At 39.8% G+C, this 26445-nt stretch overlaps 2 protein-coding genes across 3 annotated transcripts in view; both read left to right on the top strand.

The window, feature by feature from the left end:
- Window positions 1-15519, top strand: part of fam184ab (family with sequence similarity 184 member Ab) — a 137127-nt gene extending 121608 nt beyond the window's left edge. Inside the window, exons 19-22 of one of the 2 annotated variants that reach the window (XM_061929697.2) lie at window positions 2250-2367; window positions 4253-4357; window positions 4953-5221; window positions 14736-15519. In XM_061929697.2, coding sequence (XP_061785681.1) covers window positions 2250-2367; window positions 4253-4357; window positions 4953-5221; window positions 14736-14817 — 574 coding nt within the window. In that variant the 3' untranslated portion in view covers window positions 14818-15519. The remainder of the gene's footprint in view (window positions 1-2249; window positions 2368-4252; window positions 4358-4952; window positions 5222-14735) is intronic. The other variant, XM_061929698.2, reaches the window with a different exon arrangement.
- Window positions 15520-15619: 100 nt separating this feature from the next.
- Window positions 15620-23076, top strand: ptrhd1 (peptidyl-tRNA hydrolase domain containing 1). The gene is made up of 2 exons (XM_061929699.2): window positions 15620-15959; window positions 22796-23076. Exons 1-2 carry the CDS (start codon window positions 15741-15743, stop codon window positions 22964-22966), a joined length of 390 nt encoding a protein of 129 aa, XP_061785683.2. The 5' UTR covers window positions 15620-15740; the 3' UTR covers window positions 22967-23076.
- Window positions 23077-26445: the final 3369 nt, after the last annotated feature.

Below are 26445 nucleotides of genomic sequence, written 5' to 3'. Positions count from 1 at the left end.
CAAAAAAGACAAACAACACATTCAAAATGTTTGTATGTACCTCAAGTAGAAAGTTAAATGTGCATATGAAAACAACACAAGCATCATAAACAAAGTAATATGGCAGAAATGTTGGCCCTGCGATGAGGTGGCGACTTGCCAGTGCAGCTGGGATAGGCTACAGCACCCCCGACTCCGAGAGGGACAAGCGGTAGAAAACATAAAGGAAAATAATGCTATAAATGAATAAATATAAATGTAAACATTTTGCAAGATGGCACCTTATGGACATAAGACGTAACTGCACTTTTTTGTCCATATAGATAAAAACAGTGTTCATATGAGGTCTAGTCTTACACATAAGACTGCACGATTATGAGCAATATAATAGTTAAGATTATTTTTATCAATATTAAAATCACGATTATTAATCATGATTATTCATTATGTTAGGTAAAACAGTGTTGGGGTGTGAATGGGACACCATCATGTAATGCTCTAGATAAACGTTATCTATATATTTAAAGACAAATATTTGTGTTTTTGTTCATTAATAGTATTAGATTTTTTATTACATGATGCCCTTATCTCTATTTTTTACATTTTCATAGAGAAAATGATTTTTTAAGTTATGTACTATTACATTTACTAATGTGTGTACATGTAGATGCTGTATCGGGACAGATCCATTAAGAGTTTGAGCAGAAATCTGTCGTATAGCAATTAATTATACACCATGAAACATTAACAAAATGCTATGTCACATGAATGGTTATTAAAGTGATAACTTTGTGAAATGGAAAAAAACACAAGTAATGTCAAAAACATGGTGTTTACTTTTTATATCAATATAAAACACAAAGCAGTTTGGCTAATGAAGATAACGTCAAATAAACAAGCTTTGTTCTTCTTTAACAACACAATGTGTTCAGTGCAACAGTTTAGCCAACAAAAGTAAAGGAGTGATACCTCTCACATCTTATACACAATATTTGTGCCTCACCGACAACTCAGCCAGCGATCGATTCGATGAGATGACAAGTGAGCATCCCAGTAAACAAACTAAAGACTTTATAAACAAGTTGTGGCGACGTTCACGACACATCACCTGCTGCATGGTAACTCTCGGTCCCAGCAGCTGACGGACGGACGCTAGTTGCACGTTCAAAATTAAACCGCTACATCAAATATTTTTCTCCTCCAACAGCATTGCGCTCTTAAACGCACACCGAGACTCCCCCGAAGTAGAAACGATTGAAATGAAGTGAAACAAAGCAATCGGCTCCGTTTACTCAGAGGGAACATTTTCAAAGCAAAGTCCGTGTAGTCGCTGCCATGTTTTCTCGAGCCTAACAGTGCAAGTGCACTGCGCTGCGCCACTTCAGTTTTCAAGAAGTAAGCAGTGTTGCCTAAATACATGAATAAATTACACTTTTTCGGTAATCAAAAATGTAAACGATATTACTAACCGTCTGAAATTTTACCGCTGTTTGTCATTATACTGTTTACCGTTACATCCTTTGTCTGTGGTTGCAAGTTGATGCTCTTGTTTGTGTAGTGCAGTTGGTTTATCCTTGCTGTAATTGTGCCTCTCCAAAGTATTGTATGACAGATCCGCTGTGGTGATATGAATGACATCTTCTTGCAGGACTTGGTCTTCACAGATGTTAGATGTGTGGTGGCTGTCCGTTTAGCAAAGGCATATTTTGAACTTTACTTTGCTACTTTTGTTGACAACATTGAATCAGTAAACTTTGCCAGCATAGTGTTCTCCTCTGCTTGTTGTGGCTATAGCTAGCATTCATGCTAGCATGTAGCTGTTGGCGCAGCATCACCAGCTGACTGGCAGCAGCCGTCACTGCTCGCTGAGGACGGTGACTGCTGCTTGCTTTCACCTCAGCGACTCCAAGACACAAAAATGATTCCAATATCCCTGGGAAAACTCACTCGATTTGTCGCTAGTAGCTGTTTACAAAAGAAGTCACGAAGAGGATTAAAAACACTGTCGGCGCCATCCTTGAGTATGTGTTTCACTTTAAGATGCTATTTTAAACTTGATGTCGTTGCAATACCAACAAGTTACCTTAGTTTTATCCAAAGTTCTGTGTTGAAGCGAAATTGGTCGCCCCTCCTCCAAATCACAGACTGTAACAAATGCGCGTGATTAATCTTCATACATATTGATAAGGCTATCATTTATTTTTATTAATCATGCATTAGAACGTTAATGTTGACAGCCCTAATTTTTATGCATTTGTGTTGTCAAACAGGCTGGAAGGAACAGAGGACAAGTTCAGGAACAGGGAGAGTCGTCCTGAAGATCTGCAGATGATTGCTGAGCTAAAGGACATGGTGTCTGAGAGGGAATCTCTTGTAAAAAAGCTGGTGGTAAGCACAGACGATGCAAAAGTGATCATATAATATACTGTAACTGTATGGCAATTTTTAAATGCATTAGGTATGTGGTTGAAAATGCCCAATACAAGTTTTTCACTTCCTATAAAATACTGTCACATCCTGTCACCGGTAGAGGATGCAAAACAAAAAAGCTCTGCTCTTGTACAAGAGTTTTGACTAAAATTGTAGCTTTTCTAACCACTGATTGTGTTCACAACTACAGGACAGCTTGATAATGTATAACATTTTAACAATGCCCGGGGAAAGACATGGATTTGCTATAATAGTCGAATTGGGGGTTCCTGTCGTTAGCTAAACACTAGCTCAACGTGGTTGCCAAGCAACCTGAAGCTATGCAGACCGTGAAAGTTGAACAAACTTTAAGCGTTGTTGATCACACAAAGAGGCTGACACAGCTCGGGCCAGCCCAAGGTACGATATTTGTTGAAATAGTCTAGTTAGAGCTGCCACAAGCCGTCAGAGCTAACAACGCTAACGGCTTTCAATTGGCTGCTTAGCAACTATGAGACGCAATCATCGAAACAAAATTCGGAACCTTCGGGCTTACAGATTGAATTTCAGGACACCGACGATGTGAGGAATGATGTAAAACAGTTGGTGGAAAAAATGAGAACGATGATGGGATTAATAGAAGAACTAAAATCATCTGTGAGATAGATAATTGTAAGGATGCAGGCAACACTGCGATCAGACATAGCTCTAAAATCAGAGATAACAAAAGAAACTAAAGGAAAAGAATGACAACTTGAGAACTGCATTTTTTGATGATATAAAGAAGTTCAGAGATGAAATAAAGATTCTCAGAAAATACACCTCAGCAGTAAGACAGGAGGTGAGGGTCCTGCAGGAGGACACCTCAGCAGTGAGAAAGGAGGTGAAGGTCTTAAAAGAGGTAACAACAGCAGTGTTGTTGCAAGAGTAGAATGCAGCATTGCGCCAACAGTTGCAACAAGATAACTCCGTTCTGGAGTATAAAAAGAGGAGATGGATCACTATACATGACAGAATGGTATCATCATTGCAAGACTGCACATCACTCCCAGATCCTAGTTGACATCAGAGGAGAACAAGATTAAATGGATGCTGCCTCACAGAGCATTAAGTCAGAATCAGAATCAGAATCGTTTTATTGCCATTGTTTGACAACGGGTTCACAAACTAGGAATTTTTCTTGGTGCAATCGCGCAACATAAAACACGATCAACTTTCTGCAATCAAAGGAAAATAATGTTGATATCAACACCATCGACGCATGCACACCACTGTATAGAAGAAACAACATCATCACCATGCCAGTCATCATCGTGAAACTCGCCAACAGGAAATCTAAAATGGCACTGCTGAAACGGGGAAAGAAACTCAGGGGTACAAATTATACTTGATACAAATGTACATGAATGAGCACCTCATTAAACGCAATGCTAACATCGCTAAGAAAGCACGCAACTTGAGGCGTTTGCTATTAATTTTATTGTGCCAGTCTTGTATTTGTCTTATATACCGCGATACAAAGTTATTTTAAAGGTGTTCTTTTGTGAGTTTGTTTTTACTACATTCATTTTAGATCGTCAGTTCCAGTGTTAGCATCTTTATTTCAATATATTCAAGCTTGAACAATACACAAGCCTCTAGCTTGGTGGCAGCAGTGTTCGAATTGATCAACAGACTGATTGAGAAATATGACATATTGGAATTGAATAATCCCTTCATTTGGAGCACATGTAGTAAACAACTAGCTTCACGCAAATGCACAAATAAATAAATATTATCAGGTGCTGAATATTACTATTCAGGGGGCGTTAAGATAATTGAGAGCCACTGTGGTAGACTAACTTGTCTATTTCATCCACACCAGGATGACAAAAAGTTCTACCAGCTGGAGCTTGTCAACCGGGAGACCAACTTCAACAAAGTGTTCAACGCCAGTCCCAACGTAGGAGTCATCAACCCACTGATCAAGGTAGGAGCAAACATGGCCGTCATCTCATCTCTCAGCGTCACCTCCTCAGTGCCTCAATCGGATGTTTTTTAAACATTTGATTTAACCATTAACTGCTTAAATACATCCCAATAATTTAATGTAGTATTAAAATGTAGCCATGTGAGCCCAAAAAACTGATTTCTCTCACTGCTGTGTTGCTCATTCCTGATTGGTGCATAGAAGTGGTGACATCACAAAGAGTAATGAATGAACTTGTTTCGCCGCATGCTCAAACCATTCAAGTGTTTGTTTATTTCTCATATTAGTCAACTTCCTGACAGCCTCGCTTTGCTTTCCAAGCCATTTGCTTTGGTGCGATCTTCGCCCGCCCTTGCGACGCCGCTCCGGGTGGCAGCGGGCTTCCAGTCGGTATGATCCTGTTAGCGCGCTGCTATGTTCTATCTCAGTCAGGCTCTCCTTGCGACCTTTCCAGCTTTCCCAGCGCTCCATTTGCCCTTTCTTTTACCTCCATTTTTTTTTACATTTTCTTCATCATGATTTTCTTTTGCACACCCCCTTACTCCCTTCTTTCCCCCCCTGACCCCGTGCTCCCCCCTCCTGTCTTTCTGTGTAGCAAAAGCGAAAGAATGAGAAAGCGGCGGCAAGCAGATTCAGCAGCTCCGCCAGCTTCAGGGTTCTGGAGGCAGCCGGCTCAGGCGCGGCGGGCCCCGGAGGCGGGCAGCCTCCGCAGCCGCCACCGCCGCCGCCGCCCCTGGCCCAGCTCGGCCGCCTCGAGCCCATCCCCCACTCCCCCCTCCTCCTCCACCACCACCTCGAGCTCAACGCCAACAAACCTCTTCCCCCGCCGCCGACCCCTCCCACCGAACCCAAGAAATTCACGAGGTGAGAGCGTCTCAGGACCCCTGTGGGCGGCGGCCCATCGGCAATCATCCAATCACAGAGCTTCCATTAGTTCGATCAAGAGCTCGTCTTAAATCTGCTGTTCCTTCAGTAACCTAGCCAATTATGCACTTATGCTTTGGGGTGTGGCCACCTGTAGCTCCTCCCCCTCTTACACATTTGTTGCAGTCCAGAAAACTGGGAAGTAGGACCTTATAGCCATTAAAATACATATAAGTACTGTTTTTATACCATATTTCAAATACATGCCTCAATTAAACATCCATCCATCCATCCATTTTCTACCGCTTGTCCCTTTTGGGGTCGCGGGGTGTCGCTGGAGCCTATCTCGGGTACACCCTGGACAAGTCGCCACCTCATCGCAGGGCCAACACAGATAGACAGACAACATTCACACTCACATTCACACGCTAGGGCCAATTTAGTGTTGCCAATTAAACACTGAATCCAAATAAATAAACGCCTCACCTCAAATAAAGGCCCTTCTCCCCCCTCGGGCAAAAATAAACCACTAAGTGGTGCAACTATGACTTTGCGGTAGAGGTGAAGTTAGAAAATATGCAAACATTATCTTCAGATTAAAGCATCCTCTCTAATTAACAACATATCTCTAATAAACTCAAGGAAATGGTTGACGACTGTATCGCTGATAGTGCAGACGTCGCAGCTGGAATGCACTTTTTCCCCAGCTGTCTTTGAACGCGGCCCTAAAAAAGAAGATGGCGGCTGCCAACATTGACGTATTCCAGTCTCAAGGCGGCCATGTCCACTTCTCTCACTTAATGGGGCGGCAGGAAGTGCTCTTTAGCGAGCTGCCTGTAACGCTTGCTGCGATGTGATTGGATGGTTGCTCATGATGGGCTGGAATTGCGCTGAAGTGCAGTCATTGATTGACACACTGGTGTCTCATTAATAGGAGGCATCAAAGAATGGCTTTGGGATGCAAAAAGAGCATGTTGGGTTTTTGTTTTTTTAAGTTTTGATTTTGCACGCTCATCCTATCAATGCGCCGTACGTCCATAACTGTTGGTGACATCACACTATGTTCGTGTTGTGTTTGTGTTTGTGCACTCTTTGACATCTTAAGTCAGGCTGCTCGTTAGCACTAGGACATCAATTATGTAAAGTCAGACACACACATACACACACACACACGCGCGCACACACACATGCACACGCACGCACACAAACAATACGTATAAAGCCTACATGTGTGTTTTTACCTCATTCTTCCTGCTGCATGCTCATTATAGTGCCAGATAGGGATGCTTGGGATGGACACACACACACACACATGCACACACACTCACACATACACACACACACACACACACACACACACACACACACACACACACACACACACTCTCATCGCCAAGCACTGACAGTATGAGGTCACATTTAATGCATCCACTCTCTTCAGACTCTATTAAACAATTATTTCCTTCTTCATCTTTCAATCTCTCAGTCACGCTTTGTTATATAAAAATAAAGCTTTTAAATATGCACTTTTATCTTATAAGAGAAAAGGGCGCACTGATTTTTTAAAAGCAACTAAATCAAGTCGAGAACAAAAAGGTGCGAAATGAACTCATGTTTGTTGCAACATAATGAAGAGTTGTTTTTTACACAGAAAAATGCAAAATGATGAAATAAAGCTCTTGACTGCTCCTACAATAATTGCGAAGTATTGCAGCGCTTGGAGTGGGGCTATTTAATGGGGCTATACTGCCCCCTAGTGGGGAGCACTGTGCCTCACATGCTTAAAGTTGGCCAAATGAACTATGAAACTGTGCTCACTTCATTCAATTATTATCTATTATTTGTACTGCATGACACTGAGAGCTGTTTCTGATACAGTAGAATGTCTAAAACCTGCATGTAACTTCCTTTTACGCTTGTAAAACACCACATTATCATCATTCAAGTTAAGACATTTGTTGTGTCCATGCTATAATGTCAACAAAGGTGGACTTATTTTTACATGATTATGACAGCAAAGGATGTTAGAATGTGACTTTAAACCTTGCCCATGGCCTAAAATTCCTGATTTTGTAGAAGAATTTAAAAAAAGTTGCAGCAAAAGTTGCGGCGTTTTAAGGTGTATTTTATCATTTAACATTAGATTCTCTGTGATTTTATGAATTTGTGATTTGTGAACCCTTACCCCAAAAAGTAGAGGATTTCATCAAATCTAACAATATAGGCTTTATTCATATCTTTACTTAAACGTTTTTGAATATTGACAGTCATTTTTCAGTCCCCCCAGGATCTTGCGGGCCTTTTTTGAGATGCCTGAATTTGCAGAAGTTCCAAAAATTACAATGGAAAGTGCATTTTGTTTAGATGTATGTTGCATTAAAATTGCGGGGAAGAGTGAAAGTTGCAAAAAAAAACGTGTGATTTTCCATTTGTAATTAAAATAGTGAATTTGCTGAAGAAAGGGTCATTAATGAACACATACAAACAAAAAGACTGAGAAAAGCATGTGTCCATCATGGCACACAAAAATGTGCAAAATAGGCTTTGCATTACAACAAAGTACACGTACAAGGAAGAGACTAAAAATGTAAAATAAACTTTCACTGTTAAACTAATTTATGCTCAAGACAAGTTAACAATACAAATAGTAGTAAAGGTAAATAACATTACTATAGAGATAACGCTCTGTATATCAGCTGTACACTGACTACTCTAAAGCTTCATTTTGAGTATTCTAGAGGGGTCAGTTGGGGATGGCCACACACATTGGGCATGGCCTAAACCGGAAATAAAGCCGGAAGTATGTATATGTCTTATACGGCCACCATTTTTGTAATTTTTTAAGAAATCTGCCGTTTTTTTTGTGTAGTCCATACACCATACTGATTTATGACCATTATAGGCAGATGTTAATATTTTGTCTCTTATATTTAGGGGAAGGGTCAGCAACCCACAGCTCTAGAGTTAGATGCAGCTCTTCAGCGCTACCCTAGTTGCTCCCTGGGACTTTTTACAAACACGTTCTTAAATGGAAAAGGTTTTGGGGAAGTAATTATAATTTTTGATTCAATGCGTATTCTGTACTATACCTACACCACGAATCTTCCTAAATATTAAGGAGGCCACTGTACCTAAAGTTAGTACTGCAAACGCTGTACAATTTTAAGTGACTGTTGTAGGCACTTAACAATCTCACACCCTAGCCTCACTCACGATTTCAACTTTTGGTTTTACTTAAAAGTGTATTTAACTTTGTTCTTCTTAAAACTGAGTTTGAATGAAAATAAATATTCCCAACAAGCAGGTACTATATTTGTTGCAACGAAAAAACAAGGAATTAGCCCCCAAATTAACCAAAACGGGACGATCTAATGCACTCTGTGAAAATGAGTCAGCCAATGGGATTGAAGCTGGCAGCCTTTTTTTGTTTGTTTGTTTATTTGTAGTTTTTTATTTTAGAAAAATCTGCATGGTGAAACAGGGGTTAGTGCATGTGCCTCACAATACGAAGGTCCTGAGTTCAATCCCGGGCTCTGGATCTTTCTGTGTGGAGTTTGCATGTTCTCCTCGTGACTGCGTGGGTTTCTTCCAGGTACTCCGGCTTCCTCCCACCTCCAAAAACATGCACCTGGGGGTGATGGATTGGCAACACTAAATGGTCCCTAGTGTGTGAATGTGAGTGTGAATGTTGTCTGTCTATCTGTGTTGGCCCTGTGATGAGGTGGCGACTTGTCCAGGGTGTACGCCGCCTTCCGCCCGAATGCACCAGCGACCCCGAAAAGGACAAGTGCTAGAAGATGGGTGGATGGATGGCATTCAATCAGTCCTGATGTCATAATGACTGACAACCCCTACAGGTGGAAATTAACATCATATTCAGTCGCCATTTTATCTTGTGGCTTTTTTAGGAATCCCGCCATCTTTTAAGTAGTTTGGATATTAGATATGTAATCATCAGGCCCGAGGTGGACTACTTTAATGCACTATTATTTGAAGTTAGTAGGCGTTTCTAATCAGCACGTTTGATACATTATAATTACTTACACTTTGCAGATTAATTTTCGTCTATCATCACAATTTTAATTTCGAATATGTTTAATACGGGCTTCAGGGGACGGTGTGGCGAAGTTGGTAGAGTGGCCGTGCCAGCAATCTGAGAGTTACTGGTTCAATCCCCACCTTCTACCATCCTAGTCACATCCGTTGTGTCCTTGAGCAAGACAGTTCACCCTTGCTCCTGATGGGTCCTGGTTAGCGCCTTGCATGGCAGCTCCCGCCATCAGTGTATGAATGGGTGAATGTGGAAAATAGTGTCAGACCACTTTGAGTTCCTTAAAAAGGTAGAAAAGCGCTATATAAGTATGACCCATTTACCATTTCACCCATTACTATCAGAGGCCTATGAGAAATTCGCTTTTTCACACACACCAGCCTCACTCAAAGTTTCAACTTTTGGTTCTCCTTAAAAGTGAAAGTCATTGAAAGAAAATGTTCCCATAAAGCCGGTAATATATTTGCTGTCATGAAAAAACATGGAATTAGCACCCAACAGACGATTTAGTTTAGTTGCAATGCACTCTGGGAAAATGAGTCAGCCAATTAGAGTCAAGCTGGCAAACATTTTTTCTTTGTCTATTTGTAGTTTTTAAGGGACCTGACATCTTTTTTGTAGTACGTGTATCCGGTATACATCTTATTTCACCCTCTTAAATGTAGTATTTAACTTGATTTCAGTGATTTATCATTTTTAATTGACTTTTTTTAAAGTTGATTTAAGAGCGAATGGTATGTTTCACCATTATTTTATTTAAAGTTACTTAAAGTTAAGTAAAATGATCTATTTTCCTTAATCCCTTCATCCCTTCATTTAAAGACATTTCTTTTAAGATACGTATAGTTCTTAAACCAGTGCATTGAATGATAATATTTTATATTCATATTCATATTTATTCATATTTTAAATAACAGTTAATATTGTATGTAGCTTTTAAAAAAATAAATATTTTACTACATCAACATCGGACCAATAACAGTCGGGGCGGTATAGCTCGGTTGATAGAGTGGCCGTGCCATCAACTTGAGGGTTGCAGGTTCGATCCCCGCTTCCGCCATCCTAGTCACTTCTGTTGTGTCCTTGGGCAAGACACTTTACCCACCTGCTCCCAGTGCCACCCACACTGGTTTAAATGTAACTTAGATATTGGGTTTTCACTATGTAAAGCGCTTTTAGTCACTAGAGAAAAGCACTATATAAATATAATTCACTTCACTTCACTAACAGTCCTTTATAATCTCATGAAAATGGCCAACTCTCATTCAGGATAAAGGCTTAAATCATTTCAAACACATATCCTTACGATAACCACAAATATCAAGTGTTTGTCTTACACACAGTAATCAGTTGTGGACAGACAGAGCCACAGCATTGCAAAAAAACAACTCTAATTTAAAAGAAGAAAGTTAATTTGCAGTTCTAATCATACTGATGATTTTTGAAACTGACTATGGTATCTCTCTTATGCAACCATTGCAATCAATTATGCAAATGATGCGATGACGTCATCTTGCTGCTTTTAGGACAGGCAATAGCTACTTTGATTGCTGACCAGCTGGCAACACTGGAAGGATGGTGATGACAGTCCAAATTCACTCACAAAGTGCAGGTTAATATTACATTTCAAATGTGGCAATTGAACGCGACAAACAACTTAAAATGATAATGCATTAAAGTTTGACGCCCTAGGAATTAAATAATAATGTAACTAACATTAGAGATGGCAGATTTCCTAAAAAACATTAGATAAACTGGTGAATGTATGTGATGCTAATTTCCACCTGTAGGGGTTATAAATTGTCCATCCATCCATCCCTTTTCTACCGCTTATTCCCTTTATTATGAGTCTAAACTACAAATAAAATGGTGAATTTCTTAAAAAAAAACACAAATAGACGAAAAATGGCTGCCAACTTGACTCTCATTGGCTTACTCATTTCCCCAGAGTGCATTGCAGCTACAGTAAATTGTCCGTTTTTGGTTAATTTGGGGGCTATTTTTTTCTTTCCATTGGGGAATGTTTACTTTCAATCAAACTCACTTTTAGGAAGAAAAAATTTAAATACACTTGAGTAGAATCAAAACTTAAAGGGACTGATAAATATTTTAAGTGTGGTCACAGTTTGACCCATAAACTTAATATATCATTTGGACCATTCTCTATGGGGGAAATGGCAAAGCTAGTCTTAACAAGTCTACAAAATGAGTATGTTTACTCCAATTATTTCCTTTCACAGTGGTTAACTTATTGTTACATTTGAATGATTGTCATTGGGGTTGAATTTAGGCTTGCAACTCATTGGTTATGGTGTTAGTCTATTTGGGAACATTTATACAGACACAACATGGTACATCACATACATAATTCTACGTTCTCATTATATTATGTCCAAAAAGGCGTCGGAAAAAGCAGAGCATATTTATCCCTCCCCCTTTTCCTTTGCATAGCGAATAGACACACATTTGTTTGTTCACTTCCTATGCCCAACCTGTAACACAAACAATTTTAAATACATATATTACCTGTACATCTAATAAAGGTTTAATGATGGCCATAATTTGACCCTGGAACAGATTATTATTCATTTTCATATTTTTCTATAGGAAAATGTTTGTTTTCCGGAACAGATTATGTCTGAACGAAGAGGTTACGCTGTATTTCGACTTAAAGGGGAATTGCATTTTTTTAATGTTCCCTATCATTTATAATTTCTATATGTAAGACACAAAAACATGTTTTTCTTTTTTTATGTATTCTAACTCATAAATAAAGGCTAGCAAAAGGCATCTAACAATGGAGGTGTTGGGATTTGCTCTATTCCGCCTGTAAAGCGCCCTAAAAAACATCCCAAAACTTCCATCAACGTTTTATATACAAACCCCGTTTCCATATGAATTGGGAAATTGTGTTGGATGTAAATATAAACGAAATACAATGATTTGCAAATCCTTTTCAACCCATATTCAATTGAATGCACTACAAAGACAAGATATTTGATGTTCAAACTCATAAACTTTTTTTTTTTTTTGCAAATAATAATTAACTTAGAATTTCATGGCTGCAACACGTGCCAAAGTAGTTGGGAAAGAGCATGTTCACCACTGTGTTACATCACCTTTTCTTTTAACAACACTCAAACGATTGGGAACTGAGGAAACTAATTGTTAAAGCTTTGAAAGTGGAATTCTTTCCTATTTTTGTTTTATGTAGAGCTTCAGTCGTTCAACAGTCCGGGGTCTCCGCTGTCGTATTTTACGCTTCATAATGCGCCACACATTTTCGATGGGAGACAGGTCTGGACTGCAGGCGGGCCAGGAAAGTACCCGCACACTTTTTTTACGAAGCCACGCTGTTGTAACACGTGCTGAATGTGGCTTGGCATTGTCTTGCTGAAATAGGCAGGGGCGTCCATGGCGCTTAGATGGCAGCATATGTTGTTCCAAAACCTGTATGTACCTTTCAGCATTAATGGTGCCTTCACAGATGTGTAAGTTACCCATGCCTTGGGCACTAATGCACCCCCATACCATCACAGATGCTGGCTTTTGAACTTTGCGTCGATAACAGTCTGGATGGTTCGCTTTCCCTTTGGTCCGGATGACACGATGTCGAATATTTCCAAAAACAATTTGAAATGTGGACTCGTCAGACCACAGAACACTTTTCCACTTTGCATGAGTCCATCTTAGATGATCTCGGGCCCAGAGAAGCCGGCGGTGTTTCTGGATGTTGTTGATAAATGGATTTCGCTTTGCATAGTAGAGCTTTAACTTGCACTTACAGATGTAGCGACCAACTGTATTAAGTGGCAGTGGTTTTCTGAAGTGTTCCTGAGCCCATGTGGTGATATCCTTTAGAGATTGATGTCGGTTTTTGATACAGTGCCGTCTGAGGGATCGAAGGTCACGGTCATTCAATGTTGGTTTCCGGCCATGCCGCTTACGTGGAGTGATTTCTCCAGATTCTCTGAACCTTTTGATGATATTATGGACCGTAGATGGTGAAATCCCTAAATTTCTTGTTTCTTTGAGAAACGTTGTTCTTAAACTGTTTGACTATTTTCTCACGCAGTTGTGGACAAAGGGGTGTACCTCGCCCCATCCTTTCTTGTGAAAGACTGAGCATTTTTTGTGAAGCTGTTTTTATACCCAATCATGGCACCCACCTGTTCCCAATTAGCCTGCACACCTGTGGGATGTTCTAAATAAGTGTTTGATGAGCATTCCTCAACTTTATCAGTATTTATTGCCACCTTTCCCAACTTCTTTGTCACGTGTTGCTGGCATCAAATTCTAAAGTTAATGATTATTTGCAAAAAAAAAAAGTTTATCAGTTTGAACATCAAATATGTTGTCTTTGTAGCATATTCAACTGAATATGGGTTGAAAATGATTTGCAAATCATTGTATTCCGTTTATATTTACATCTAACACAATTTCCCAACTCATATGGAAACGGGGTTTGTACATGCTGTAAGTATATATGTAATGTAGTAACACTCACATTCATAAAAACATGTAATACTTAGTTATTTTCTCATTTTAAGCATACGGCGGAATATTCATTTCACATGCGCATCACATTTGCTTTCCCCTTCAACAACAACAACACCAGTAGTCATGGCAGACTTCATGTGAGACGACAATGACTACTTTGGGACAAATGATGATCCAGAACCTTATATTTTTGAGCCTGAATTAACAGAGGGAGAGCGACAAATTTTAGAAGCTGAGTGATCAGCAGATCCAGCAAGTAGCAGTATTGCAAAGTGCTAAGCAAGAAATACAAACTACGAACATAATAAAACAATCACGTACTGTACAATGTCTGCTCTCATTGGGATGCTGACTGATGGAATGTTTGTATCTTCCCGTTGAGGAAGAATTAATTATAATCCTCACAGAGGGTGAAAAAAAAGGTTTTTTTTCTTTTGTCTTTTTTTTTTGCCATCTCCTGGTCTAAGTTGAATGTCAAAGTTTACTAACTTCCCAGATTTAAGACTACAACCTTGATTTACAATCTAGAATTAACTTTTACTAACTCGGAGTTGATGCAGCAGCTCACCGGCTCAATATGTCAATGTCTGCATGAGCAAGTTACCTCTCTGTGATCACGGCGCTGCTAAAAATAGTTTGTCTGCGTTTGCACTGCCCTTACAATAACAACATTGCTAATACTTGGTTAATATTCAGGTCACGACATCTAAATGGAGTATTGTTGGCAGTTTTACTCCCATCTGCTGCAATTTTAGCCACTTTGTACTTGCCACATTTTACGAATTAGAATATGTTTTACACAACTTTTTTTTTAAGAGCAGTTCCCCTTTAAATAAGGCAACCAAAATATTGGAAAATATTGGTGGGTGTTTTATTACAATTCATAAATTAAGAAAATATCACATAAACAGTTAAAAATACAAAAGTAATATTTTTTTCTCCTTTTTGCCATGCACCCTCAAGCCCTCTTGAGACTAAGGACGCCGCCATCGACCTGCCGGACGCTCAGCGCCAGGAGTGGTTCGCTCAGTACTTTTCCTTTTGATCGCCAACACACAAACCTGCAGAAATACACCAGGATTTTCAGCATGTCAGCCAAACTTTGAAGAAGACTTTAAAAAAAGACAACAATACCATTGGAATTAGCTATACAAAAAAAGAACAAGAATAATGTTGAAACTTTTTGTTTTCTTACTGTCATTTCGAAAGAAAAATCAAATGTTTTTTGAAGTGAGCCAAACAAAGGCCGCCATTCACTCTGCTTTGATTTGATTGTCCGTTGTCTCACTTTGTTTGAGTACAGTGACAATGATCACGTTAGGTTGGATGTTTAGTTCATTTGTCATCTTCCTGACTTGACGTCGCACTCCACTCTCATGCTGCTAATTGCCATTGTTTCTTTTGGACTCCGGTGAGACGTAGATGTGCGTTCGTCCAGAAAACCTACGGTAGAGATTGTCGTTGCTCTCTGTGCGTTAAAACGCGGCTTTGCTAGACCTGAGGGCGGCGTGACCTGACCTTACCTGACCCACCCCCCTCGCCGGCCGCGGCGTTTAGGGGGGACACCATCTTTGTTATGGCCGCATAGAAGCCTCAGCAAATGTTTTTTGGTAGACTCTGAATAAAACCTTGTTTGTATGGTCATCTGTCTCAACACAGATACAATGATGTCTCACCAATTTTAAGAATAAAAATAGCATTTTATATTTATATTATACTGTGTATGCTTAGTAAATGATTGTTGTGACATTTGTGTGTGTCTCTTGTTTATTCAATTTTACTTGTAATAATGACATTTGGGGACATAAGAGGATTTTGATATCACATATATTCCTGCGACAGTAATGCAGCGTGGTGTAGTTATAGTGTCTACCACTAGATGGCAGCAGCGCCATTGTTTCGACACTACAGTTCTTCTTCGACCCGGAAAAAGAAATCAACACGCGCCGACACCTCCGCCTGAACACGATGGCGGTTTCAGGCGCCGCTGAGTCCCCGAGGCTAAACCGCCTGGTCCAGTATGTTGTCGTCCGCTCGGACCTGGTCCACAAGCTGTCCTGGCCCCTGGGAGCCGTGGTAGCACAAGGTTGCCACGCTGCCATGGCCGCCATCCACTTGCACTACACCGACGGTGACACGCAGCGCTATCTGGCGGAGCTCGACGACATGCACAAAGTAGTGCTCGGGGTGAGTGGCTACTAACTCCGAACTCCATTGAAAAAACGTCCGATTTAAGAACACTGCGTTTTTTTAAAACACTTGAGTGCTAGTTAAATAACACACAGTATTGTTATTGCTGTAAAGAAATGAACTTAATGAATTAAAGATATGAACCCTTGATGCTTAATGAGATGTTTGTGTGACAATCATTGGTACTTTACTTTATTTAGCAATGCGTTTCCCACCTAGGCCTTCAGTGATGTCCGACTTCAATGATTACCTCTCAAAATACCATCATTGATGTCACCACATGACCATTGCTGGAAAAATACTATACAGGAACACATTTACGCACTACTGCGCATTAAGTCACATCAATAGTATAAAAAAAATCACATCCATCTATTTTCTACCGCTTGTCCCTTTCGGGGTCGCTGGAGCCTATCTCAGCTGCATTTGGGTGGAAGGCGGGGTACACCCTGGACAAGTCGCCAACTCATCGCAGGGCCAACACAGACAGACAACAATGTCAGGGGCGTCACTAGCTTTTAGGACAGGGGGGGCTTAGCCCCCAGGAGATGCACAGGATGTGAGCGAACGTAGCGCACAATCACAAAACTTCACTGGGTTTTTCTTATATATATATATATATATATATATATATATATATATATATATACTGTACATATTAAGTCTTTCACACACACATATATATATATATATATATATATATGTGTGTGTACATATGTATATATATATATGTACATATGTATATATATATATATATATATATATATATATATATATATATATGTATGTACATATGTACTAGGTCTTTTGAGCAGAGGATTAATAACCGCTTTCTTGAATGCTAGGGGAACAGTGCCAGAGGAAAGTGATAAGTTTATAATATTTAGCACTGGTGGACCTAATAATACAAAAAGCTCCTTGATAAGTTTCCCAGGAAGTGGGTCAAGTAAACATGTTGTTTGTTTTATCCCACTTACACGCCGTAATAGTTCCTCTAATGTTATTTCATCAAAAAGAGAGAGACTATTTTGTATTGCAGTATCCGTCGTATATACAGTTGTATCTGTGTTAATAGAACCCAGTTGTAGCTGGGATGCGTTGTCTTTAATCTCCTTTCTAATGAGTTCAATTTTCTTATTAAAGAAATTCATAAAGTCATCTGCCAAGTGGGTGGAGCTATTGGGAGGAGTCCCTTGTTGGGTTAGCAATGCTACTGTACTAAACAAAACTTTAGGGTCGTTTTTGTTGAGGCGGATGAGATTTGAGTAATATTAAGCTTTAGCTAAGGTAAGCATGCGTTTATAAGTTATTAAACTATCACTCCATGCTTGATGGAAAACCTCAAGCTTAGTCGCGCGCCATTTGCGTTCCAACTTTCTACTTGATAATTCATGGGCTCTAGTTTCTTCTGTAGGGGCCCTTTTTTGTTTTAGCGGTGCTATACTATCAATGGTTTTGCGCAGGGCATTGTCAAAGTTGTTAGTGGGGTTATCAATAGAGCCGACATAATTTGGGAATGGTGCCATTACCGAAGGCAGTAGGTCAGCAAGAGTCATCGTTGTGGCAGCATTAATGTTATGGCTGCTATAGCAGTTATTATTATTATTAGCTTGTTGACAATGAGTCAGAACTTCGAATTTTATAAGGTAATGATCGGACATTACTTTAGTATACGGGAGTACCATAACTTTGGAGGTGGTGACACCCCTGACCAGTACTAGATCTATCGTATTACCGTTGCGATGCGCACTGAGGGTCCGATGAGGTATTCATATGGATATTAAAGTCCCCCATTATGATTATATTGTCGGCGTGCGTCACTAGATCAGCAACAAACTCTGACAATTCATTGATAAAGACCGAATAGGACCCTGGGGGGCGGTAGATAACAGCCAGGTCGAGAGGCAGCGGTGTGACAGACCTCATAGTAAGCACCTCAAACGATTTATATTTATTATTTAGGTTAGGGGTAAGGTAAGTGTTTTCATTGTATATTAGTGCGACCCCCCACCCCTTTTAAGGGGACGGGCAATATGTGCATTCGTATACTTAGGAGGAGATGCCTCATTTAGCGCAAAAAAATCGTCTGGTTTGAGCCAGGTTTCGCTAAGACCAATGACGTTAAGATTGTTGTCTCTAATGACCTCATTAACTAATAACGTTTTGGGAGACAATGATCTTATGTTTAAAAAGCCCATATTATAGGTATTGGGCTGTTTTGACGAGTTTTTGTTGAAATTATCCGTAGTAGCAATATTAATAATGTTGCATTTATTATGCGTAGTGCACTTTAAATAGTTTCGACCATATCTAGGAATTGATATGACGGGAATTTTCAGATTGTTTGCTTGGTGCTGCGATAAACTGAACGCATCATAATTTGCCACCTCAGTAGAATGCACGTCCACCTCTGACACAGTCACAACAGAAAAAACATTATGTGAGTTGTGTATTATTCTAAGAGAATTGCTATGCGTACAGGGACTATCCAGCCTGGTGCTGGCTAGTTCTAGCTTAACTGACTCCTCACCCGGATTAGCAGGCTCTGTAATTGCCTGTGACCGGGCTTGCTTGTGACCAAGTAGCAGCGTTGTTTTAGAGCGGGAATGTAACTTTTGCCTGCAAAACAACAAATGTACGGCGTGCACAGAGGCTGTCTATAGTGTGCCAGACAGGTTTTTATTTGTCAAACACGTTCTTGTTCTGCAGCGCTGTGTGCTTCAAAGCCAGAGAAAATGTGGACTGGATTTTGAGTGATGTGGGCATTTTCTATATGAACAAGTGGAATGGATTGGATAGGATAGGTCTTTGTCATTGCACAAGTACAATGAAACTTTGTTGCACTAAAGGGGCTCTCTACCTTACGCTATGAAGTGAGGGGAAACTGAGTGAATAATGACAGGTTATATGATTATTTATTTAAACTCATATTCGGGCCACTTTATAATGAATATGTCGGCATGTATTTGTAAAAAAAAGAAAAGAAAATATAACACCAAATTATTTAGGGGGGCATAAGAATATTTTAGGGGGGCTAGAGCCCCCCTAAAATAGCCCTAACAACGCCAATGGACAACATTCACACACTAGGGCCAATTTAGCGTTGCACATCAACAGTATAAAAAACGGGTTATTTTCTGGCACATTTAAAAATCAATTAAAACATATACTGTAAGTTTCTCTGCTTGGCTTATGCAACTTCCGGTCAGTAAAGTTTGATTCAAAGTACACACTTCTCCAAATATATATCAACTGCCCTGACCACATGATGGCGACAAATACTTATGTAACAATGTTAATTAAATGACAAGCATGACACACATTAACAACAAGAGTTTACAACTTTTAGTTGTAACAGAACAGATACTGTCAACAATTTGTGATCTGATTGGTTATTGGTTGCAACTGTCTCTCAGCTCTATGTGTTCTCAAATTCATCCGCTAACAGTCCTGGTGAGTATCCAATCACAGAACACGAAAATGTCAAGTTCAACGTGAGAGAAGTAACCTGACTGTGGCCAGATCTTTGTAGTTCGCTGAGCTCCACACAAGGATCTGGGACTTCTCTATAGGGAATGTATTTCAGAAGGCAGGGCCTTGTTAAAAAAAAATCATTGCATGTGATTAGATAAACCACTTGTCCGTTATCTTGAATGACGTGCTACTTCAACCACTCACATCGAAATCAACCTGGGACGCTGATGAGAGCAACACTGTGAAATCCAAAACAGAACAGCCGACATATTGGATAACGACAGAGCGAAAAGTAAAATAAATGCCTTCAAAACCGTTCTCTGTTCATCTTTTAAAGAATGAATATTCGATAGATTTATTTATATTTATATATATATATATATATATATATATATATATATATATATATATAAAGGCTGCAGCTAACGATTATTTTTCTATCGATTAATCTATAGATTATTTTTTCGATTAATCGATTAATCTATAGATTGTTTTTTTTTTTTTTTTTTTCGATTAATCTATAGATTATTTTTCCTTTTACCGATTATTTTTTTTATTTAAAATGAAGATGAAAAAATAAATGTTGGCCAGTTTTTTCAAAAGGCATGACTTTTATATACAAAAAAAAAAGTATGGCCACTCAGTCAACATTGACAACAACATGACAAAATATTCTGTAACAATGTAAACATTTAAAACTTTTAACATTTAACAAAATTAAAAGTAGCTTATTTGCTTTTTAATGTGCAAATATAAAAGTAAACATCCAGTGCAAATCTTAATATTCTGCAATAGTATAAGCATTTCTAAAGTAAAAGTATTGCTTATTTTGCTTTAAAATGTGCAAAAATAAAGATAAACATCCAATACAAAAAAGTGCAAAACGAAATATTCTGTAACAGTGTAAACATTTCAACAAAAGTAAAAGTATTGCTTATTTTGCTTAATAACACAACAATGATAGTATGATTAAAGTGAAAGTTAATTGTTGGTTTGTACATAGTATATGTAACTGTTAATGTTGTAAAAGGTATTTGCACAACTAATTAACGTTAGCGTTAAAGAGGAGCGCGTCTTTGTAAACACTGAACAGGCATGCCAAACGCGCCTCTCAGAGCGAAACAGTGTTTTAGTTTATGAATTTACAACGCAGATACAAATGACACATTCATGATTTTGTGTAATGATGACAATGTATACTCACGCGGACGATTGACTAGTTGATGGTGATGGCAAGAACGCTGTCGGGTGTTTTCTTTTCAAATGTTCCTTCATAGCCGTTGTGCTGCTATGATAGGCCATTTCCGCTCGACACAGTGTGCATACAACAACTGTCAAGTGTTTTGCTTTTTTCGCTGTGCTTATCCCACACTTGAAGGGATGTACCAATGCTGAATGTGGCTTCTGGATTTCACTCAAAAGACCAGACCGTAGTTACTTTTTCCTTTTATTTTCCTTTAGTTTGCAACAGTTTTTCCAACCAAGAAACAGCTTATTTTTTCTTCTTTAGTCTTTTTAGCAGTCTTTAGCAGTGTTAATAGACTTTAGTTTCTTTAGCTGTCATTAGCTGTCTTTAGTAGCCTTTAGTAGCCTTTAGCTTCTTTAGTAGGTGAAAAATCTTTAAGGACAAAACACCACAAGATTAACATGCTGTAAAAAATCAATCAATTATCAATCCCATAATTTACAACTATTAATTAGCTATCAAACTCTTAACCATTAAACAAGTGCAAGAAAATGGACACATCTTTTCCCTTTAAGTTAAAACAGATTTTAAATAAATTGTCTCAACATAAATGCACCAAGATACATATAAAATACATTTAACACCAGAAACACAATAGATAAATGCAACAGAAAACCCAATCTGCAAATACATAAATACCTAACCAATTAACCACCTATTTAGATACATATTTAAAATCCATATTTACAATATAAATATATTATTAATTTAGCAGTGAAACACTCAATCTTAAACGCTGTCTACTGGTAGAAAAATGCCCCTTTTTCTACGCCCTCACCAACACAGTTAAATCCAACACTTTAAATTGAGCGACTTCACCCTCCTGATGAAGCAAACTGCTCCAACATTTATCAAACTAAGCAAAGAATATCAACACTAAACAACAGTTACATAACACACTGTGTGTATTTATCCTCCAGACTAAGCACGCTACATGCACACAACCCCCCCTCCCATCTCACCAGCGCAACAGGTGCGCCACACCCACGAAGAGAAATATTAAATCTTACATACTTTTGGCACAACTCTGGGTTATCTGTAATGAACTAAACCTTTTTCCACTCTGCGCTGGCGTCTTTTGTACTCCTTGATTTGACACAGCGGTCTAATTACCAGGCTCGCGCACCAGCAGATGAGACAGGAGCGCGCCGCGTTATACCTGCGCGCGAACGTAAACTGATCGGCTCTGATTTTATAAGCCGACTGGCCGAAATAATGCCGAATTATATACATTTGTTTATTGAAATACTCCCACACTTTTGACGACTTTTGGCGTGATTTTTTTCCCTCGCTCGCACCGCTCGCATCATCTGCTTTGCGCTCCGCCATGACGGCAGTGTGACGTAAATATACGACGCGTCGAAGCATAAAAACGACGTCGACGTATTTACGTAACCGATGACGTCGACTACGTCGACGCGTCGTTTCAGCCTTAATATATATATATATATATATATATATATAGAGGTTTATTTGAAATAGGGACAGATACAAAAACATACACATCTGAGACAGTTATCCAATGTATACATCATAGTGTTTGTAGCCAAAGCTAATTTACAACACTTGTCCCCAACAACAACAACACAGATCCAAAATCATTAAAATGGGAAAATAGAATAAGGCAAAGATGAGTCGATAATAATGATAATATAAATAAAACAGACAAAGTGCAAACTAGATAAAAGCCAATAATAATAATAACACAGACAAAGTGCAGACTAGATAAAAACCAATTAGTAAAAACTAAACATGGGAACACGATTGTTGCTCAACTAGCCATAATTTTGTTTGTTTTTTGAAAGTGACAAGTGCAGGTATACTTTTCAAAGTGTCAGGTAGAGAGTTCCATAGTTGTGGTCCTTTTATTATTATATTTGACAAAACAATTGCAATAGCAGAACTTGCTGTGCTAAGGGACTAATCCAAAACCATTCATGCGTTTGACAGGAAAACAACGAAAGTATATACATAGGCCATAGGATAAATACTTATCTATTCTATCCAATCGACATAACTAAATGAATGTCTATTTCTTTCCTGAAATCAAAACATATTTGTATTCATCATTTGAGCCTGTGAGCCGTGCAGTCATTACACTTGTGTTCTCCAGGCTCCAGACGAAGCCGCCCTCTCGGCTTTATCAGAGACTCTGACCCAGGCTGGCGTGGCCCACAAGCTCTGGATCGAGCAGCCAGAGAACACCCCTACATGTCTGGCCCTCAAACCCTACCCCAAAGAAAGAGTGCAGCCGCTGCTATGCAAATTCAAACTCTTAAAATGAACTCACGCCGCATACAGACTTAGTACAATAAGACATTGACAATAATGTTCAGTAAACATTGCCTGTACAGTAAATAAAGGTGATAACATGGCCACGGTTTTACCTTGGAACAGATTGTTTCCATTTCTTATGTAAAATTGGTTGAACTGTGTTTGTTAAGGTTCCACTGACCAATCTCATGTAGATAAATAAAGTAAACAAAAATTGTTTAACCTAATGCCTGTAGACCAGAGCCGTGTTACGGAGGTGACAGCTTGACCCTGGAACAGATCATTTCCTCTGATAATTGTTTGGAAACAAAAAACAATTGTATAGCATCCACTGTGTTTACTTTTACTAATCCTGTACAGTTAAATTGTGTCAACAGTTTAATAGTTTTAATACTATTTATTATGAGGGCAGTTTGACCTTGGAACTGATTATTTATTTGCCCGGTAAAAAAAAAGCTTGATTGTGACTTTGTTGTGTGCGTGCGTGTGTTTTTTCTTGCAATCTTTTCCTAACTGTGTGTTAACACAAAAATGATTTGCTTGCTGCAATCCATGGAATTTTTATAGCTTCAGTGATTGATATTTAATGATTTTGCTGTACCTGTATAGTGTACCGTATTTTCCGGACCATAGGGCGCACCGGATTATAAAGCGCACTGCCGATGAATGGTCTATTTTCGATCTTTTTTCATATATTAGGCGCACCGAATTATAGGGCACATTAAAGGAGTCATATTATTATTCTTTTTTTTTTCTAAATGTAAAATACTTCTTGTGGTCTACATAACATGTAGTGGTGGTTATTTGGTCAAAATGTTGCATAGATTATGTTTTACAGATCATCTTCAAGTCGCTTTCTGACTGGCTTCCGGATGCGCCGTTTTGTGGGCGGTCTTATTTACGTGGCTCACCTTTGACAGCGTCTTCTCCCCGTCATCTTTGTTGCAGCGGTGTAGCGTGCAAGGAGTGGAAGAGCTGTCAAAAGATGGAGCTAACTGTTTTAAAGACATTCTGACTTTACTTCAAGCAATAACGGAGCAACATCTCATCCGGAAACAACGACGCCAGAAATGCGTCCCCTGAAAAACCGTCCAACCGGAACTCTCTAATAACTAAAGTTCCTTGGGTGTTTACTGACAGATATAAGTAAGAACTTTACACTACTTTGTATTAGAAATAGCAACAGCGGAGGATGAATGTCCATCCATCCATCCATTTTCTACCGCTTATTCCCTTTGGGGTCGCGGGGGGTGCTGGAGCCTATCTCAGCTACAATCGGGCGGAAGGCGGGGTACACCCTGGACAAGTCGCCACTTCATCGCAGGGCCAACACAGATAGACAGACAACATTCACACTCACAATCACACACTCGCCCATTACAAAAAGATAGAGAAAAAGAAGCTTATCGACTACGGCGTTGACACGGACTACAAAGGCGGACGCACACAATTTTTCAGGACTTATGCAAATCCCAAATACAGATCAGCAGGTACCAGAAGGTAAGAAAAGTTGCTTGTGCATAATATTGCAAAACAAAACACCAGATAATGTCTTACCTCATACACACACCATAATAAATGGGTTATACTTGTATAGCGCTTTTCTACCTTCAAGGTACTCAAAGTGCTGTGACACTATTTCCACATTCACCCATTCACACACACATTCACACACTGATGGCGGGAGCTGCCATGCAAGGCGCTAACCACGACCCATCAGGAGCAAGTGTGAAGTTTCTTGCTCAAGACGTGACGAGGTTGGTAGAAGGTGGGGGATTGAACCAGGAACCCTCAGGTTGCTGGCACGGCCACTCTCCCAACTGCGCCACGCCGTCCCTATAATAATACTTGTATGTTGAAGCACAGTACAATCCATCAAGCGGTGCAGCTTCATAGCTTACCAAAGTTGTACTAAAACATTTTGATGGATTTTTGAGCGCCGTGTGTAATGTTCTATATTTTCAATGGAACATATAAAATATTGGTGTTGTTTACTTTAGTCATATTGCAGTCGACACATATATCTCTTGTGTTTGACTGCTATCTGCTGGTCACACTTATCAGTTCACCATGTACCAAATAAAATAGCTTCGAGGTTGGTAAGCAAAACCAGATTTATTCTGTACGTTAGGCGCACCAGGTTATAAGGCGCACTGTCGACCTTTGAGAAGAAAAAAAAAAATTCAAGTGAGCCTTATATTCCGGAAAATATGGTAGTAGTGCTTAACACGTCACATATTATTCCACATAGGATGCTGACCGACAAATTGATGTTGATGTGCATCCTTGACTGACAGGTTCGTTGGTGTCTCAGCACCAACAGGTCCGGGCTGCCAGCCAAGTGGAAGCAAATTTGCATATTTTGAATAAGGCCTGCATCTTTCACACCATAAATCCAAACTGCACTCTTCTGGATTGTCTAGGTTAAAGCATATATTGTAAAGCGAGACTCGTCTGGAGATTTCATTGCTCTTTCCAGTCACGCTAATGACATCTGTAACTGTATTTCAAACAACACCTTTAAAGCAACATAAATTAAATTAAAACCTGATAAAATAATACCTCATTTACTGCATTTCCTCTAAAAGGGCGACCTAAAACACATATAACACAGATTTGGTAATAAAAAGAGCTCTAAGTGAGCTATCAGATAGTGTTATTGTTCATGTGCCTGATGGCCAAGGGGAAAAAACTGTTCAGGTGGCGGGAGGTGTGGGTCTGGATGGACCGTAGTCTCCTGCCTGAGGGGATAGGGGAGAATAGTTTGTGTCCAGGGTGAGAAGAGTCAGCTGTGATCCGACCCACACGCCTCCTGGTCCTGGAGGAGAACAGGTCCTGGAGGGATGGGAGCTTGCAGCCAATCACCTTCTCAGCAGCACGTACGATGCGCTGCAGGCGATGCTTATCCTGGACTGTGGCGCCGGGGATCCACACGTTGATGGAGGAGGTGAGGATGGACTCGATGATGGCTGAGTAAAACTGCACCAGCATCTCGGTCGACACCTTAAGTTTCCTCAGCTGCCGCAGGAAGTACATCCTCTGCTGGGCCTTCTTGATGAGGGAGCTGATGGTCGGCTCCCACTTGAGGTCCTGGGTGATGGTGGTGCCCAAGAAACGGAAGGAGTCCACAATGGAGACGGGAGTGGGAGAGTCAATCAGAGTGAGGGGGGATGGTGGGGCTGTGACTTTCCTGAAGTCCATGATCATCACCACTGTTTTCTGGGCGTTCAGCTCCAGGTTGTTGAGGCTGCACCAGGACGCCAGCCGGTCCACTTCTCTCCTGTAGGCGGTCTCATCGCCATCCGAGATGAGCCCGATGAGGGTAGTGTCATCCGAAAACTTGAGCAGCTTTACTGACTGGTGACTGGAGGTGCAGCAGTTTGTATACAGGGAGAAGAGCCAGGGGGAAAGTACACAGCCCTGAGGAGTACCAGTGTTCCTGGTTTGACTGTCTGAGACAATCCTCCCCAGCCACAAGTGCTGTCTTCG

The sequence above is a fragment of the Nerophis lumbriciformis genome, linkage group LG34, assembly GCF_033978685.3.
Source record: "Nerophis lumbriciformis linkage group LG34, RoL_Nlum_v2.1, whole genome shotgun sequence".
NCBI lineage: Eukaryota > Metazoa > Chordata > Actinopteri > Syngnathiformes > Syngnathidae > Nerophis > Nerophis lumbriciformis.
This window is presented reverse-complemented; position numbering and strand designations above follow the sequence as displayed.